Source organism: Phoca vitulina, unplaced genomic scaffold, assembly GCF_004348235.1.
Source record: "Phoca vitulina isolate PV1807 unplaced genomic scaffold, GSC_HSeal_1.0 scaffold49, whole genome shotgun sequence".
Lineage (NCBI taxonomy): Eukaryota > Metazoa > Chordata > Mammalia > Carnivora > Phocidae > Phoca > Phoca vitulina.
The window spans coordinates 11,439,651-11,455,933 of record NW_022589752.1 but is presented as its reverse complement, the minus strand read 5'-3'; the positions used below and the strand labels follow the sequence as shown (position 1 = coordinate 11,455,933).

Here is a 16,283-nt window from a genome sequence, read left to right as displayed (position 1 = left end):
TTAATCTATTAAAAATTTTAGGTTGAATATCTGCCAAACAAAGTTGTATGTATATATTTAAAATTTGATGATTAAAGAGTCTTTTTTCTCTTTTAGTTCCAGACAGTCATCTCTATCAGAAAAAAAACTACCAGAGCCTTCCCCTATAACCAGGAGAAAAGCATATGAAAAAGCAGAAAAATCAAAGTCCAAGGAACAAAAACAGTAAGTGACTCATACTTTTTATCGACTAGATTGCATAAAATGTCTGTTGCACTTAAATGCTAAAGGACAATGGTGAAGTTATTTTCCAAATGTAGGCTGGCTCTATGGTTATGACTGATTTGACTAATCAAGACAATCAAGTCAGCTGTTGGCTCGGCTAAATGTTTCTTGGTCACACACAAACCTGTAAAAATACTTGAACGCTTGCCCCGGTTCCTGTACTCTTATTTATTTTTCAATTACTTGTGCATATCATTGTGAAAGTTCATATACAGTTGAGATGAAGGTTAGTGAATCTGTATTTCAGATAGTGTTCTAGAAAAATTTGAAATTGATTTTGACTGATGAAACTTCCACTGACTTCACCTCTTTAAAGTGGCTGACAGAACTAGTGTTAGTCATAGGGTGTGTTAGTTGTACCATTCTCTTGCTGTTCTTTTCTGTTTAAATTGTTTCTTGCTGAAATCTTTTAGGAACTTTGTTTTGTGAGGGTTATTTACTTAACAGTACGTAGTATAATCTGATGATCCACTTAAATGGGCATTTGTAAATTGCAATATCGCAACGTGCGGAAAGTTGAATGAAGGGGGTGAGAGCCCCTGTCACCTCTCTACCCCGTGGCTCACCCACTCCTCCCTCAGGTCACCTGAGGTGCTGCATGTGATGGGTAGAACTGTGACATGGTCTTGAGGGAGAGTATCAGTGCCAGGCTACATTTAAATATTAGTAGAGCAAATTTTTTAACATAAAAATAAACAGAAAAAGGAGTTTTCATATATTTTCTGTACCCAAGTGGACAGTCTTATACCAGCACACTCTACTTTGAACACTGGTTTGGCTGACTTGAATGTCATGGAAATTATCCTTTTAATCATCCTTGCTTCCTGTATCTAAAGATGTAATTTGTCTGTTTCTACTGGATTGAATGTCTCAAGGATAATTGGGAGGTAGGGGATGGAGCAAATAAGTAATATAAAAATAAAAGTAAGTGAATCGTTGAAAAAGCAAATCGCTCTTAAACACTCTGGCTCTCTTTCCCCATCTGTCAAGTGAGTAGCTTGGTTTTAACTCTAAAATAAATTTGGCTTCCTTTGTTTGTAATGACTTTAGATTTCAGCAGACCAAACATTTTCTTTAGTGCCATCTTGTGGGCAATGTAACAAAATCCAGTGAAAAAGGTTTTTTTTTTTTTTTTTTTTAGTTAAATTGTTCAGAGTGTATTTTTTTTTTTTTTTAAGATTTTTATTTATTTAACAGAGGTAGAGAGAGAGCACAAGTAGGCAGAGCGGCAGACAGAGGGAGAGGGAGAAGCAGGCTCTCTGCCGAGCAGGGAGCCTGATGCGGGGCTCGATCCCAGGACCCTGGGATCATGACCTGAGCCGAAGGCAGCTGCTTAACCGACTGAGCCACCCAGGCGCCCCTGTTCAGAGTGTATTTTATCTTACAAAAAAGGAAGAGAGGAATGATGGAAGGAATTCTCTAATGAAAAGCTTTTTTAAAAAAGCATGTTTCTTATAACATTCCTAACAAATCATAACCAATTAAAGCCACCTATTTTAATGTTCTTTTTTTCTTGTAGCTCAGATTCTGGAACCTCAGAGGCTAGTCTTTCACCTCCTTCTTCCCCACCAAGCCGGCCCCGTAATGAACTGAATGTTTTTAACCGTCTTACTGTTTCTCAGGGAAACACATCCGTTCAGCAGGATAAGTAAGTCTTTATGGAAAAGAGTCCCTCTGTTTATTACAGTGTTCTGAGCCTTTCAATATGGTCTGTAGAAAACATTTAGCCATCTCTTTGTGTGGGAGATGAAGTCTGACTTGTGAACACTTGTCATATTTGATATGTTTTTCCAATGGGAAATGAACCATATAGAAAAGATGAGAGAAAATTATTTTCCTGCTGAACATTATTCCCTGTTGTAGATCTGCATTGCTATACTTTCAGCATTTGTCTTGCCTTTTCTAAGTAAACTAGAATTGAAATATCTTTGAGGCCACTTGAAGTTTACGTTTCTTGGGATTCTTCAGCTTCTCTGAGCCCACAAAAGCCTCTAATCCATGTCCCCTGAGTTGAAAAGAGGCAAATATTTTACCTTCCATGCATATAACAGTTTACAAAGACCATTGTCATATGTGTAACATGTTACCATTTGGTTGTTTGACACAAATCTATCACAAAACTTTAGTAATAAAATAAAATAATAAAAGACAGTTCCTTTATAGGTCGAGGGGGTTAGGACTGAAGGTGGGTTGTGGAGGAAGAGAAGTTAGAGGGGTGTGAGAAATACAATTTGCATTAAATTTGAAGTGAAAAAGTATTCCCATATTGAGCCAGAATCTCTCTTGCAAGAATTCAATACTAACAATGCTGCTGTAAGATATTTATTAACTCTGACTTATCTGCTTTGATTTTGAATGTAACATTGTGGATGTATGTACTTCATATCCAGTCTCCCATCCCTGTTATTTGTTTTCTAAGCTATAATCTCCCTGTGTAGATCAACAACTTCTGAGATTTATAGGATGCTGTTTAAGATCTGTCTGGCGTGTTGAGATCATGCTAGATGGCTCTGTAGACTTAGAGAAGCACATATTTTGAAAGAATTTTTAATCTGCCTAATTTATGGATAAATTTCTTGATTAGATTTTAATATAGTTTAATCAGTAGATGACATGTCCTTTAAAATGATCTAGACAGATAAATATCATGTGTTATTGAAAAACAACTCTTTTAACATTATTAAGTCATAGCTCCCATTTAATTGAGAAAAGAGTAGAAGAACATTAGAAATGTCTTTGAGAAGTCTGTTTTCACTAATGATATGAAGAATTATTAAATTTTGTCTGCCTTACATTCACAGGCATAAGATTTTCTGTCAGTCTTGATAATCTTGACAATCCTAGTCATAGTTTTATATTTTCTACAGACATATTTTATAAGCTACCAATAATTTGACTCTGTCATCTCTATAAGCTAAAACTGAGAATAACTGACCTCACTTTCAAAGACTCACCTACCTTTTGAATCATTTTTCTTTCGGACTCTTTTTTAATACTAGAACATCTCAGCTAGAAGCAGATCCCACACATTGTTTCTGGTTATATTCCATGTCAGCATTCACTCTGTCCTCCTTCTTCCCAAACAACAAATTGATAGATTTTCACGATAACCAGACTTATTGCCAGTCTTGCAGGTTTCAGGGTAGGACTGATAGGAGTGGCTCACCTATTTTTAAAATCCTACTAAAGTCCTCTATTACTGAGGGATTCCTTCATCAGGAGACCTCCATGTTTTTGAGATAAATTAAAATAAAAGGTTATTGCTTTTTGGGTAATTTGCTTTGCATGCAAACATTAGAATCTAAATCCAAAGTAATTATCAAGATGGATAAAATTCATTAATAGCTGTTTAAATGAGAAAAAATTTCTAGTACTAATCAAATTAAATAGGAAGAATCTTGAAGTGATGTATTTTACTTACTCGATATATTTCCTCTTTAGGGCCCAAACTTTAGAAGTGAGGATTGATAGGTTTTCTGTAGATCAGTAATAGAAAGTTTTGCCTCAAAGTCTTAGGAGAAAACATAAGAATAAAATATGTTACTAGATGTAGCTGTACATTGAATTTGCAGATATTCAGTGCAAATAGAAAAGCAGGGCATTCACTATAAAGGAAATGTTTGCTATATTTCTATTATTCATACTGTTGGTTTTCAGTTCAATCTCAGTGTCTACCTATTGACCTCTGTGTTCTTTCTCCTCATAATTCTAACTCTTTCACTGTAGGTCTGATGAAAGTGATTCCTCTCTGTCGGAGGTACACAGGTACTTTCTATCTTTCCTACATTCTGGCATTTCGTTGATGTTCTAAGATGCCTTCCTAGAAACTATAGGCATATCTCACTTTTGTATGCATAACTTGTTATAAACCATTTAAACACACTAATATTTTTAAACATATTAATTTTAATATGTTTTTGTCATACCTTTCAGACAAAGCAGTGGAAAACTTTTTTTTTGTATAATAACACAGGAAGTTGGGATGTTTGTTTTCTGTCTATAAATCTTTTATTTGAAAGAAATTAAGTTCTATGAATATTGATTTCATTGTTCCTCAGTGATTAAATGTTTTCAGTCCTTCAAAGTGTGGGAAGTAAATAAGTTTTTTTTTTTGGTTGGTTTAGTGATTATAAGTAAAAAGTTTATGGAAGGTTTTGTGAAAACCTGAAAAAAAGATATGCTAGGAGGGGAAAAGATACTATGATACCTAAAATATAAGAAGAAATAGAAAGCAAAGGAGTTTTTCTAAAATAATAAATATTTTCTTCTGATAGATGCTGTTTTAAAAATAACAATGTTGAATTTTTTCATGTTATGGGTTTTTTTTTTTTTTTTGGACCCTTAATTTCTCTCTTTCTATCATTTCCTCTTTCCACTTATCATTTTGTCTCCTCTCTTTTTGCACTTGTTTCCCCTGTTATGGCCATTTTGCTGATCATCAGTAGATCCTCCAGAAGGTAGGCAGAGGAAATTAATCTCATTTATAGTATTACAAGATTTTACTGATTTGCATGGAACAAAAATAAGCATTTTTTTTTTTTTCCTTCAGGCCGGTTTGTTGTACAACTTTGCAATATTTGACCTTAACTTAAACTGTTTTTAGGTTGATTTCTATATTTCAGAATGTGAATAGATTAATTTTAATAGTGAAAGAAATACCATGGATGTATGTTTTCAATTTCTGATTTTAAAAATTATCTTTGGTGTAAGGTAATCTCTATAAAATATTTGTCCTAATGTTGTGACTGGAGAGTATTTTTCAGTATCTTAGTAAAATGCTGTATTTAATGTTGAGCTTATTTTTCTTCAGAAGTCTGAATAATCAATGATATTAAAACATAAAAATGAAAAAGAGGCTTCTCACAGTGGCAGTGCCATACATAAGTCACTGGAGGCAAATATTCACTTTGGTAATATTTCAACCTTTACCGTGACAGACTGTTATGTCTTAGGCTGTTAACATGATTTTTTTTCTTTATGATCAGCTTGTTGGAATATACATGCCTATTTTCTGTTTGAGAGGCACCAGTAGCAGTTGACTGTGCGTTAGGTCACCCTCTTGAACATTTGAAGCTATAGTTCTAATTCTATGGCTTCAGTTCATAGATGTAACCTCACATCGAAAGGATTTCAAAATGGAGATTCAGACTTTTGGGGAGGTTTGGCTTCCATTTCAGTTTTAATTTGGTTAACTTCTTAGATTACGAACAAGTTACTGAGCATGAATTTCATGAATCTCACATTGACACATGTATGCAAATACGCTTTGGACTTTATAATTATAATTATATATCCAGTGATAATAATTCCTGGTGTCATTTCTAGTGATGAGGAACAACTTTCACTTTTTGAAATCATTATAACTAGACCCTAAAAATAAAGTTTGTTTTTTTAGTCCTGAGCTTAAATTTACATTTCTATTCATGAGCCTTCTTGAGCTCTGCCAGAATTAATCTTCTGGGATTAATTAATTGAATTAATCCACAGACCTCTTTCTGTGTGTATATGACAGCTCTTTAAATATTCAGCCCTTAACCTGCTCTTGTATCCTCTCTCCAATGAATATTTTCTTTTCAGCTCAGTAGGTCTAGTTTCATCATCTCCTCCTTATATGATATAGCCTATAGATCCATCGTTCTGCTTCCTCTGCTTTGGAAAGTCTCCAATTTTTCAATGTTCCTAAAATCTAACATCTAGAACTCAACCTCCTTCCAGATGTGGCCTTGGCAGAATATAGTAGCTCTATTACATTCTTTCTCCTGAAATATTTACTATTTACTATTTATTTATATTTATTTATATACTTATATATATAATACATAACAATATAATATATAACAATATTATATATGTTATATATATAACATATATAACATATAATAATATATAAATAAATATAAAATATATATATATTTACTATTGAACAAGTTATTTGAAAGTGTTGGTAGAGGAACCATAAATTGTTGATTCATTGATCTTCTATTCAATTAAAAAATCTCTTTAGCTATTTATGTATTTATTTATTTCAATTTATTTAAACTAAAATAAACCCAGGGAACAATTCAGTCATTTCTCCTATCCCCTACCCCCCTACCTCTGGCAATTACCAGTCTGTTCTCTGTATCTGTGAGCTTTTTTTTTTTTTAATACGTATTTTTTAGATTGCACATATAAGGGAGATCATATAGCATTTATCTTTCTCTGTCTTATTTTACTTAGCATAATGACATCTTTAGCTTTTTAAATCTAGGCTACTATTTTTTTTTAAGATTTTATTTATTTATTTGAGAGAGAGAGAGAGCGCACACAAGTAGGGAGGAGGGGCTGAGGGAGAGGGAGAAGCAGACTCTGGGCTGAGCACAGAGCCCAATGTGGGGCTCGATCCCAGAACCCTGGGATCATGACCTGAGCCAAAGGTAAACGCTTAACCAGCTGAGCCACCCAAGCACCTCTAAATCTAAGCTATTATTAAGTCTTTTCCTACTTGGAACATTCTGTTCTATCTTCTACTTAAATTTTATCTTTAAATTGTATCCAGTGATTATTTTAGTGTTAAGTAGGTACTTAAAGTAAATAAATTTTGTTTGTCGTTTTCCTAGGCAATACAATACAGTATCTAGCTCTTCAATATATCAGTTTAATAAATATGCCATCTCTGTCTTCAGTGCTAAGGAAACATTGACTAGATATTGAAGATGTCCTTCCAAATTGACAGGAACATTGGATGGAACTACGTTACTATAACAGTTCTGTACTTACCTACCATATCCACAAGGATATCATTTGAAAATCTTATTGTATAGATCTTTTTGAAATCAACATGTATTGTGAATACGACATTCCCCTAATTTGCTATTAAGCCTACAAAGAACTTCCCCTGTGAGATTAGTGTTATCTCTTACTGATGAGCATTTATTTTTAAGTGTTTATAATGATTTGTTTAATATTTTCCTTTGTGAGACTCAACAAGAAGTTTTACCCATCTGTAATTTCTGAAATCCACTATTTCCCCCCTGCTTTTTGGAAATTTGGGTCTCCATGTTTTGTCCTCTTTATCAGTCTAAGTGTACCAACAGTGATTTTTACCTCCACAATGGTGTATTCTTTTAAAACCCTGTGATATAATGACTTAAAAACAGAAATACTTGAATCCATTGGATAACTCTCTATTGTCAGTTCTGACTTATCTGGGATTTACATTTCTTCTTAATCATTTCTGCCCATTGCATCTTGAAGATTGTTCTTTTTCATTAAGAAGATAGAAGGGTCCTGGGTGGCTCGGTCGGTTAAGCGTCCAACTCTTGATTTCGGCTCAGGTCTTGATCTCAGGGTTGTGAGACTGAGTCCCACACTGGGCTCTGCACAGGGCATGGAGCCTGCTTAAGATTCTCCCTCTCCCTCTGCCCCTCCCCCCCCAAGATGTAAACAGTTTTATTTTATCCCTATTATTTGTTTTGATATTATTGCCATCTACCTTATATTATGAACATATTCCAACATGGTAACTTTTCTTCCTTCTGTGAGCAAAGATACATTGACTTAGTCTTCTCAACACAACTATTTCAATTCAAATCCTATCTTAAACTCCTTTATATTTCCATAGTACGTAGTCTACTGGCATAAAGCAGAATGTCTAGAAATATTAAACTTGAGAAAGCTCCCTAAGGAGCCTCATTGTACTTTTAAAGTATCATTCCTTTTTAAAATCTTTGAGACTGTTAGAGTTTTTTTCTTTAATTTTTTGATAGTTTGGGGCTATTCTCCCTTTAGAATTTCTATGTATGTGTTCATTCCTATCTTTTTTCAAATTCATTTGAAATTTGTTTTTTCAGTATTTTGGGTGATATGTGTTATACTTTCCTCAGAATGTTCTTTTTGACCTAGAGTCACATTCCAGCCTGACAGAGAGTCACACCTTCCAGTTGTCCATCATTTATCCTTTCTTATTTGTCAGAATTTAGTATAATCAAACACCTCCCAATATTGCTTAATTAAACTTTGAAGAGAAGATCTTGTTAGTAAGAAGATCCAATGTACTATACACTTCGTTCTTTGTAGAATGCACCTGCTGGCTGATGCCTAATTAGTTGATGTACCCCATCACTACTATTACTAATTCACATTTTGTCTCTGTCCTTTTCCTTTAAAAAGAGATAAGGGAGCAGTCGGAATTTTATTATTAATTACTTAGAAAGACTTCTTAAAGTCAGGGGGAAAATAAAATTAGTCCCATGATATAGCTACTGAAATAAATCTTGTTTTTTCCCCCATCTCAGGGGCATAATCAACCCATTTCCTGCTTCAAAAGGAATCAGAACTTCTCCACTGCAGTGTATTCACATAGCTGAAGGGCACACAAAAGCTGTGCTCTGTGTGGATTCTACTGATGATCTCCTCTTCACTGGATCAAAAGGTGCCAGTAGTTGTTTCATGTGGATAGTTAACAGATTTTTTAAAAAATGATTACATTTTTAACAGGCTTTAAAAAACAGTCAAACTGCTTAAGACCCATAAGAACCTGAGAGATAATCTGGTTCAACTCCTGAATTATATAAAATCATTGCATAGTTGGAAAGAAAGTAAGACCTCTGTTGATGTTATATGAATAGAATGTTGAGAGGATACATTTCCCTTCAGTAACTGAGCACTTAATGCATGCAAAAGGCCCTGAGCTTAGCAATGCAGGTTATATAAAAATTGACAAAAGGTCATTATGATGTACACTGTGGTAAAGAGAATAAGATGTAGTAACCACCATTTCTTGAGCACTTAACTATATGTCAGAGACTATGCTAAATACTATCCAAATTACATCTCATTTAATTCTTATGGTAACCCCAGTGAGATACATGTTACATCCTAATTTTACAGATGAAGAAACTGAGGATTCAAGAAATGAAATAATTTTCCCAGATAAATTTAGTAGTAAGTGGAAGAACCACGATTGGAAACCCATGTCTACTCATCTCTAAACCTGCACTCTTAACCCCTTTGGTACAATTGCAGGCAACTAGAAATCAACTATAAATGCTCTGAAGAGTTAAGGACTAGGCGTTTTGGGTTTTCAGAAAAGGGAGAGGTTATGCCAACCTGTGAGAAATAAGGAAGGCTTTGACACGGAGGCATTTAGGATGAACCTTACAGGATGGTTTGGATATTGACAGGTAACAATTGACAACCAAGATTATAGAACAACATAAGCAGAGACATAGAGCTAAAAGTGAGGTATGTTTGGAAACTAAATCTAATTGGGTTGAAAAGTAGAATACAGTTGACCTTGAACAAATTGGGGGTTAGGGGTGCTGACACAGTCAAATCTGCATATAGGGGCGCCTGGGTGGCTCAGTTAGTTAAATGTCTGCCTTTGGCTCAGGTCATGATCCCAGAGTCCTGGGATCAAGCCCCGTGTCGGGCTCTCTGCTCAGCAGGAGCCTGCTTCTCCCTCTCCCTGCTGCGCCCCCTGCTTTGTACTCTCTCTCTGTCAAATAAATAAATAAAATCTTTAAAAAAAAGAAAATCTGCATATAATTTTTGACTCCTCCAAAACTGAACTACTAATAGATTTCCCCCAAAATTGAACTACTAATAGCCTTACCAGTAACATAAATAGTCAATTAACACATATTTTGTATGTTATATGTATTATATACTGTGTTCTTATAATAAAGTAAGCTGGAGAAAAAAGGTTACTAAGAAAATCATAAGGAAGAAGAATACATTTTTAGTACTGTACTGCTGTACTGTATTTATTAAAAAAATTTGCATATAAATGGACCCATTCAAACCCTTATTGTTCAAGTGTCAACTGTAATTGTAAGGGAAATGATGGGCAGTAGGGCTAGAAAGGTAAGAAGGAAGCATGTACAGGAATTTGGGAAGCTAGTAAAAGTTTTTTAGCATTTAGGGACATTACAGGACTCAGTTTAATCAACAAGCATTTATTGCTCATTGTATCTAAGGAAGTATACCAGTCTAGCTAGGACTTATAAATTGTGAGTGACAAACCATTATCCAATTAATCTACACTGTGAAAATGAACTTTTCTAATTCAAATTAAATTTATCTCCAGAATAATTACATATTTGACATGTCAGAAAAACAAAATAATTAGTTTATAATTATGTTTTGTGGTCAAAAATAAAGTCCATCAATCAGTGACACTTAGAAAAGAAAGGTGTATGTGTTTATGAGTGTGGAGTGCTTTGAGGAGGTAGGAGTGAACAAAGCAGAATATTTTGAAGAAGCTGATTTGGGAATGCCATTTTAAATTCAGGGGCAATATGAGGCAAGATTCTTGTGATACGACTATTACAAAATTTTATATAATTATTTTTTTAATACCTCATAATACATACACCAGACATACCTGGCTTTCATCCAATCCTTTATATGTAGTTTGCCCTTGAACCTGAAGCAGAAGGTCAAGGATGGAGGTAGGATGTCTGTTTCAGGTTAGTGGAATAATTACTTTTTTCTTATTTCATTTCATTCTCATAGGAGAAAAACGGTTTAGATAATTTTTATTGTTAAGAGAACCTAATGTAGTTCATATTGACACTATTTTCCTTTTCTTATTTGTTGTAGATCGTACTTGTAAAGTATGGAATCTGGTGACTGGGCAGGAGATTATGTCATTGGGGGGTCATCCCAACAATGTCGTATCTGTAAAATACTGTAATTATACAAGTTTGGTCTTCACTGTGTCTACATCTTATATTAAGGTGTGGGATATCAGAGATTCGGCAAAGTGCATTCGAACGCTGACGTAAGTAATTTAAAGACAAATAGCATAAGGGGCAAATAGTTCTTATGTACAACATATATGAAAAGATAGGACTGTGAATGTATTTTTATTTATTTATACCTGTCTGCTTCTGAAAGGATGTTAAAGTAAGAATGTAGATAATATAAGGGGGAAAACCTACTGAGAAAATGTAATATAAGAGCCTGGTAGAAATGCAAGAAGGAGGGAAGATGGCAAAAGAGTAAGGGACCTTGTTTCATCTGGTCCCTTGAATTCAGCTAGTTATCTATCAAATCATTCTGAACACCTGTGAATTCAACCTGAGATCTAAGAAAAGAATTGCTGCAATTCTACAAATAGAAAAGCAACCACTTTTTGCAAGGTAGGAGGTGTGGAGAAATGAATCTGAGGGGATATATCCTAAGATAAACCATGGTGGGAGAGAGCCTCCATAAGCCAGCTACAGAGCACACAAAGTCGGAACTTTTAGAAGTCTGCTCCCGTGATGGACATCCCGGCTTGAAAGGTGCTCAGGTGGTGAAGAGTGTGGTCTCAGGATCCCTGGGGTCACAGAAAGAGCAGGTGTGCCTGAGCCGGCAGAGCTCCCAAGCACTGGAGCAGGGAAGCCAGCAACGGTGGGCAAGCCCGGGAGTGGGCTCTCTGCTCAGTTTGCCATAAACTATGAACCACGGCACAATCGGGCAACTGCTCTCCTAGCAGGGGACCTGCAAATGGCAGAACCTGGGTGACCCTACTTCTTCCCCTGGGAGGATCTGGGAGGGTGTGCACTGCAAAAGTCTGCAGAGTTTGATACACAAAAAAGTGATTGACTGCTTTTCCCTGAGGGTTCACTGAAGAGTGGGGGCTGTGAACTTTCAGCTCCAGGGCTGGAGATCAGGATGCTGCCATTTTTATTTTCATCCTCTAAAGTGGTGCGGAAAGCTGTCAGGGAACAAAAGTCACATAGAGCAGCCTGAAGCAACTTACACTGAGCCTGGACCCCTGGCCAGGGTGGTGCAACTCTGCCCAGGCAAAGACACCTGAGAATCAGTGAAGCAGGCCCCTCCCTCAGAAGACAAGCAGGAACATCACGCTAAAAACAAGTTTATGGATCACACAGAACTGAAAAACTCCAGTGCTAGGGGAAAATAGTATGTAGAATTCGAGGTCTTTTCTCATGATTCTTTAGTCCTACAGTCTAAAATTTTCTTTCTCTTTTTCTTTTTTTCCTTTTCAACTAGTTTCTTATTTTACCAACTCTTTTTTAAAGTCTTTTTTTAATTTTCATTTTTACATTTACATTTTATTGATATATTCTTCATTTTTGGCTTTCTTTCACTGTATTCAATTTTATTTTTGTGTGTGTATATATATATATATATATATATATATATATATATGTTTTTCTTTACAATATTGGGATCAAGTGTCTTCTAACAAACAGACCAAAATACCCCCAGGCCAAGTGTATCCCTCTGTTCTGTCTACCTGTTTGATTATATTCTTTTTTCCCTTTATTTTTCTTTTTTGGTTTCTGATCTCTTCTGATTTGTCTAGTGTATATTTTGCTGGGGTTGTTGTTGATATTTTTATTTTTTATTTCTTTTTTGTTCTCTTGTTCATCTCTTCTCTGGACAAAATGACCAGAAGGAAAAATTCCCAGAAAAAAGAACAAGAGGCAGTACTCAATGCTAGAGACTTAATAAATATGGATATTAGTGAAATCTTGGAGCTAGAATTCAGAACAATGATTATAAAGATAGTAGCTGGGCTTGGAAAAAGCATAGAAAACACTAGAGAATCCCTTTCTGGAGAAATAAAAGAACTAAGATCTAACCAGGTTGAAATCAAAAAGGGTATTGCGGAGATGCAATCAACAATGGAGGCTCTTACTGCTAGGATAAATGAGGCAGAAGAGAGAATAAGTGATATAGAAGATAAAATTATGGAGAATAAGGAAACTGAGCAAAAGAGAGATAAACAATTACTGGACTATGAGGGGAGGATTCCAGAGATCAGTGAAACCATAAAGTGAAACAATATTAGAATTATTGGGGTCCCAGAAGAAGAGGAAATGGGGGGCAGAAGGTATATTTGAGCTACATCTGGGGAAGAAAACAGGCATTCAAGTCCAGGAGGCACAGAGAACCCCCCTCAAAATCAATAAAATTAGGTCAACAGCCCAACATATAATAAATAGTGAAGCTTACAAATTTCAGAGACAAAGAGAAAATCCTGAAAGTAGCTTGAGACAAGAAGTCCTTGACCTACAAGGGTAGGAACATTAGACCTACAAGGGTAGAAGACCTATTCACAGAGACGTGGCAGGCCAGAAAGGGCTGGCATGATATACTGAGGGTACTAAATGAGAAAAACATGCAGCCAAGAATACTTTATCCAGCAAGACTGTCATTCAGAATGGAAGGAGAGATAAAGAGCTTCTAGGACAAACAGAAACTAAAAGAATTTGTGGTCACTAAACCAGCCCTGCAGGAAATATTAAAGGGGATCCTGTAAACAAAGAGAGAGCCCAAAAGTAACATAGATCTGAAAGGAACAGAAACAATACACAGAAATAGTGATTTTACAGGTAATACAATGGCACTAAATTCATATCTTTCAATAGTTACTCTGAATGTAAATGGACTAAAGGCTCTAATCAAAGACACAGGGTATCAGATTGGATAAAAAAGCAAGACCCATCAATATGCAGTCTACAAGAGACACATTTTAGACCCAAAGACACCTCCAGACTGAAAATGAGGGGGTGGAGAACCATCTATCATGTTAATGGACATCAAAAGAAAGCTGGGGTAGCAATCCTTATATCAGACAAATTAGATTTTAAACCAAAGACTGTAGTAAGAGATGAAGAGGACAATATATTATACTTAAAGGGTCTATCCAACAAGAAAATCTAACAATTATAAGTATTTATGCTCCTAACTTGGGAGCAGCCAATTATATAAACCAATAAAAAAATTAAAGAAACCCATGGATAATTAATAATAGAATAATAGTAGGGGACTTTAAACAGCCCAATCACAGCAATAGACAGATCACCTAAGCAGAAGATCAACAAGGAAACAAGGGCTTTGAATGACACACAGGACCAGATGGACTTCACAGATATGTTTAGAGCATTCCATCCTAAAGCAACAGAATGCACATTCTTCTCAAATGCCCATGGAACATTCTCCAGAATAGATCACATACTGGGTTACAAATCAGGTCTCAACCAGTACCAAAAGGTTGGGATCATTCCCTGCATATTTTCAGACCACAGTGCTTTGAAACTTGAACTCAATCACAAGAGGAAACTTGGAAGGAACTAAAATACTTGGAGGTTAAAGAGCATCCTACTAAAGAATGAATGGGTCAACCAGAAAATTAAAGAAGAATTAAAAAATTCATGGAAACAAATGAAAATGAAAACACAACTGTTCAAAACCTTTGGGATGCAGCAAAGGCAGTCCTAAGAGGGAAGTACATAGCAATACAAGCCTTTCTCAAGAAACTAGAAATGTTTGAAATACACAAGCTAACCTTACACCTAAAGGAGCTGGAGAAAGAACAGCAAACAGAGCCCAAACCAAGCAGGAGAAAAGAAATAATAAAGATTAGAGCAGAAACCAATGAAATGGAAAACAAAAGAACAGTAGAACAGTTCAATGAAACTAGAAGCTGGTTCTTTGAAAGGATTAATAAGATTGATAAACCCCTGGCCAGACTTATCAAAAAGAAAAGAGAAAGGACCCAAATTAATAAAATCATGAATGAAAGAGGAGAGATAATGACCAACACCAAGGAAATACAAAGAACATATTATGAGCAACTATATGCCAACAAATTAGGCAATCTGGAAGAAATGGATGCATTCCTAGAAACTTATAAACTACCAAAATTGTAGCAGGAAGAAATAAAAAACCTGAACAGACCCATAACCAGCAAAAAATTGAAGTAGTAATCAAAAATCTCCCAACAAACAAGAGTCCAGGGCAGGATGGCTTCCCAGAGGAATTCTACCAAACATTTAAAGAAGAATTAATACCTGTTCTTCTGAAGCTGTTTCAAAAAATAGAAATGGAAGGAAAACTTCCAAACTTGTTCTATGAGGCCAGCATTATCTTAATCTCAAAACCGTACAAAGACCCCACCAAAAAGGAGAGTTACAGACCAACATCCCTGATGAATATAGATGCCAAAATACAAAGATACTAGCCAATACGATCCAACAGTACATTAAGAGGATTCTTCACCATGACCAATTGGGATTTATTTCTGGGATGCAAGGGTGGTTCAATATTCGCAAATCAATCAACACGATAGATCACATTAGTAAAAGAAAAGACAAGAACCATGTGATCCTCTCAATTGATGCAGAAAAAGCATTCTTTCTTGATTAAAACTCTTCAAAGTATAGGGATAGAAGGAACATACCTCAATATCATAAAAGCCATCTATGAAAAGCCTATAGCGAATATCATTCTCAAAGGGTCAAAGCTCTCAAACTGAGAGCTTTTCCCTTAACGTCAGGAACACGATAGGGATGTCCACTCTCACCACTGTTGTTGAACATAGTACTAGAAGTCCTAGTCTCAGCAATCAGACAACAAAAAGAAATAAAAGGCATCCAAATCGGCAAAGAAGAAGTCAAACTCCCACTCTTCACAGATGGCATGATACTTTATGTGGAAAACTCAACATACTCCACCCCAAAATTGCTAGAACTCATACAGGAATTCAGCAATGTGGCAGTATATAAAATCAATGCACAGAAATTAGTTGCATTTCTATACACTAACAATGCAAAAGAAGAAAGAAAAATTAAGGAATCAATCCCATTTATAATTTCACCAAAAATCGTAAGATACCTGGGAATAAACCTAACCAAAGAGGTAAGGGATCTGTACTCTAAAAACTACAGACACTTGTGAAAGAAATTGAGGAAGACACAAAGAAATGGAAAAATATTCAATGCTCATGCATTGGATGAATAAATATTGTTAAAATTTCTATGCTTCTCAGAAAATCTACACATTTAATGCAATCCCTATCAAAATACCATTGACATTTTTCACAGAGCTGGAACAAATAATCCTAAAATTTGTATGGAACCAGAAAAGACCCTGAATAGCCAGAGGAATGTTGAAAAAGAAAACCAAAGCTTGTGGCATCACAATCCTGGACGTCAAGCTATATTACAAAGCTGTGATCATCAAGACAGTATGGTCCTGGCACAAAAACAGACACATAGATTAATGGAACGGAATAG

General features: G+C 35.4%; 1 protein-coding gene across 6 annotated transcripts in view; it reads left to right on the top strand.

The window, feature by feature from the left end:
- KIF21A (kinesin family member 21A) overlaps window positions 1–16,283 on the top strand; it is a 147,611-nt gene that overhangs the window by 119,032 nt on the left and 12,296 nt on the right. For 2 of the 6 annotated variants that reach the window (XM_032432815.1, XM_032432813.1), the window contains 6 exons: window positions 97–204; window positions 1,784–1,912; window positions 3,991–4,029; window positions 4,710–4,721; window positions 8,541–8,677; window positions 10,849–11,029. In XM_032432815.1, the coding sequence (XP_032288706.1) occupies window positions 97–204; window positions 1,784–1,912; window positions 3,991–4,029; window positions 4,710–4,721; window positions 8,541–8,677; window positions 10,849–11,029 (606 nt within the window). Of the gene's footprint in view, window positions 1–96; window positions 205–1,783; window positions 1,913–3,990; window positions 4,030–4,706; window positions 4,722–8,540; window positions 8,678–10,848; window positions 11,030–16,283 lie in introns of all 6 variants that reach the window. The other 4 variants (XM_032432814.1, XM_032432812.1, XM_032432817.1 and 1 more) reach the window with 3 other exon arrangements.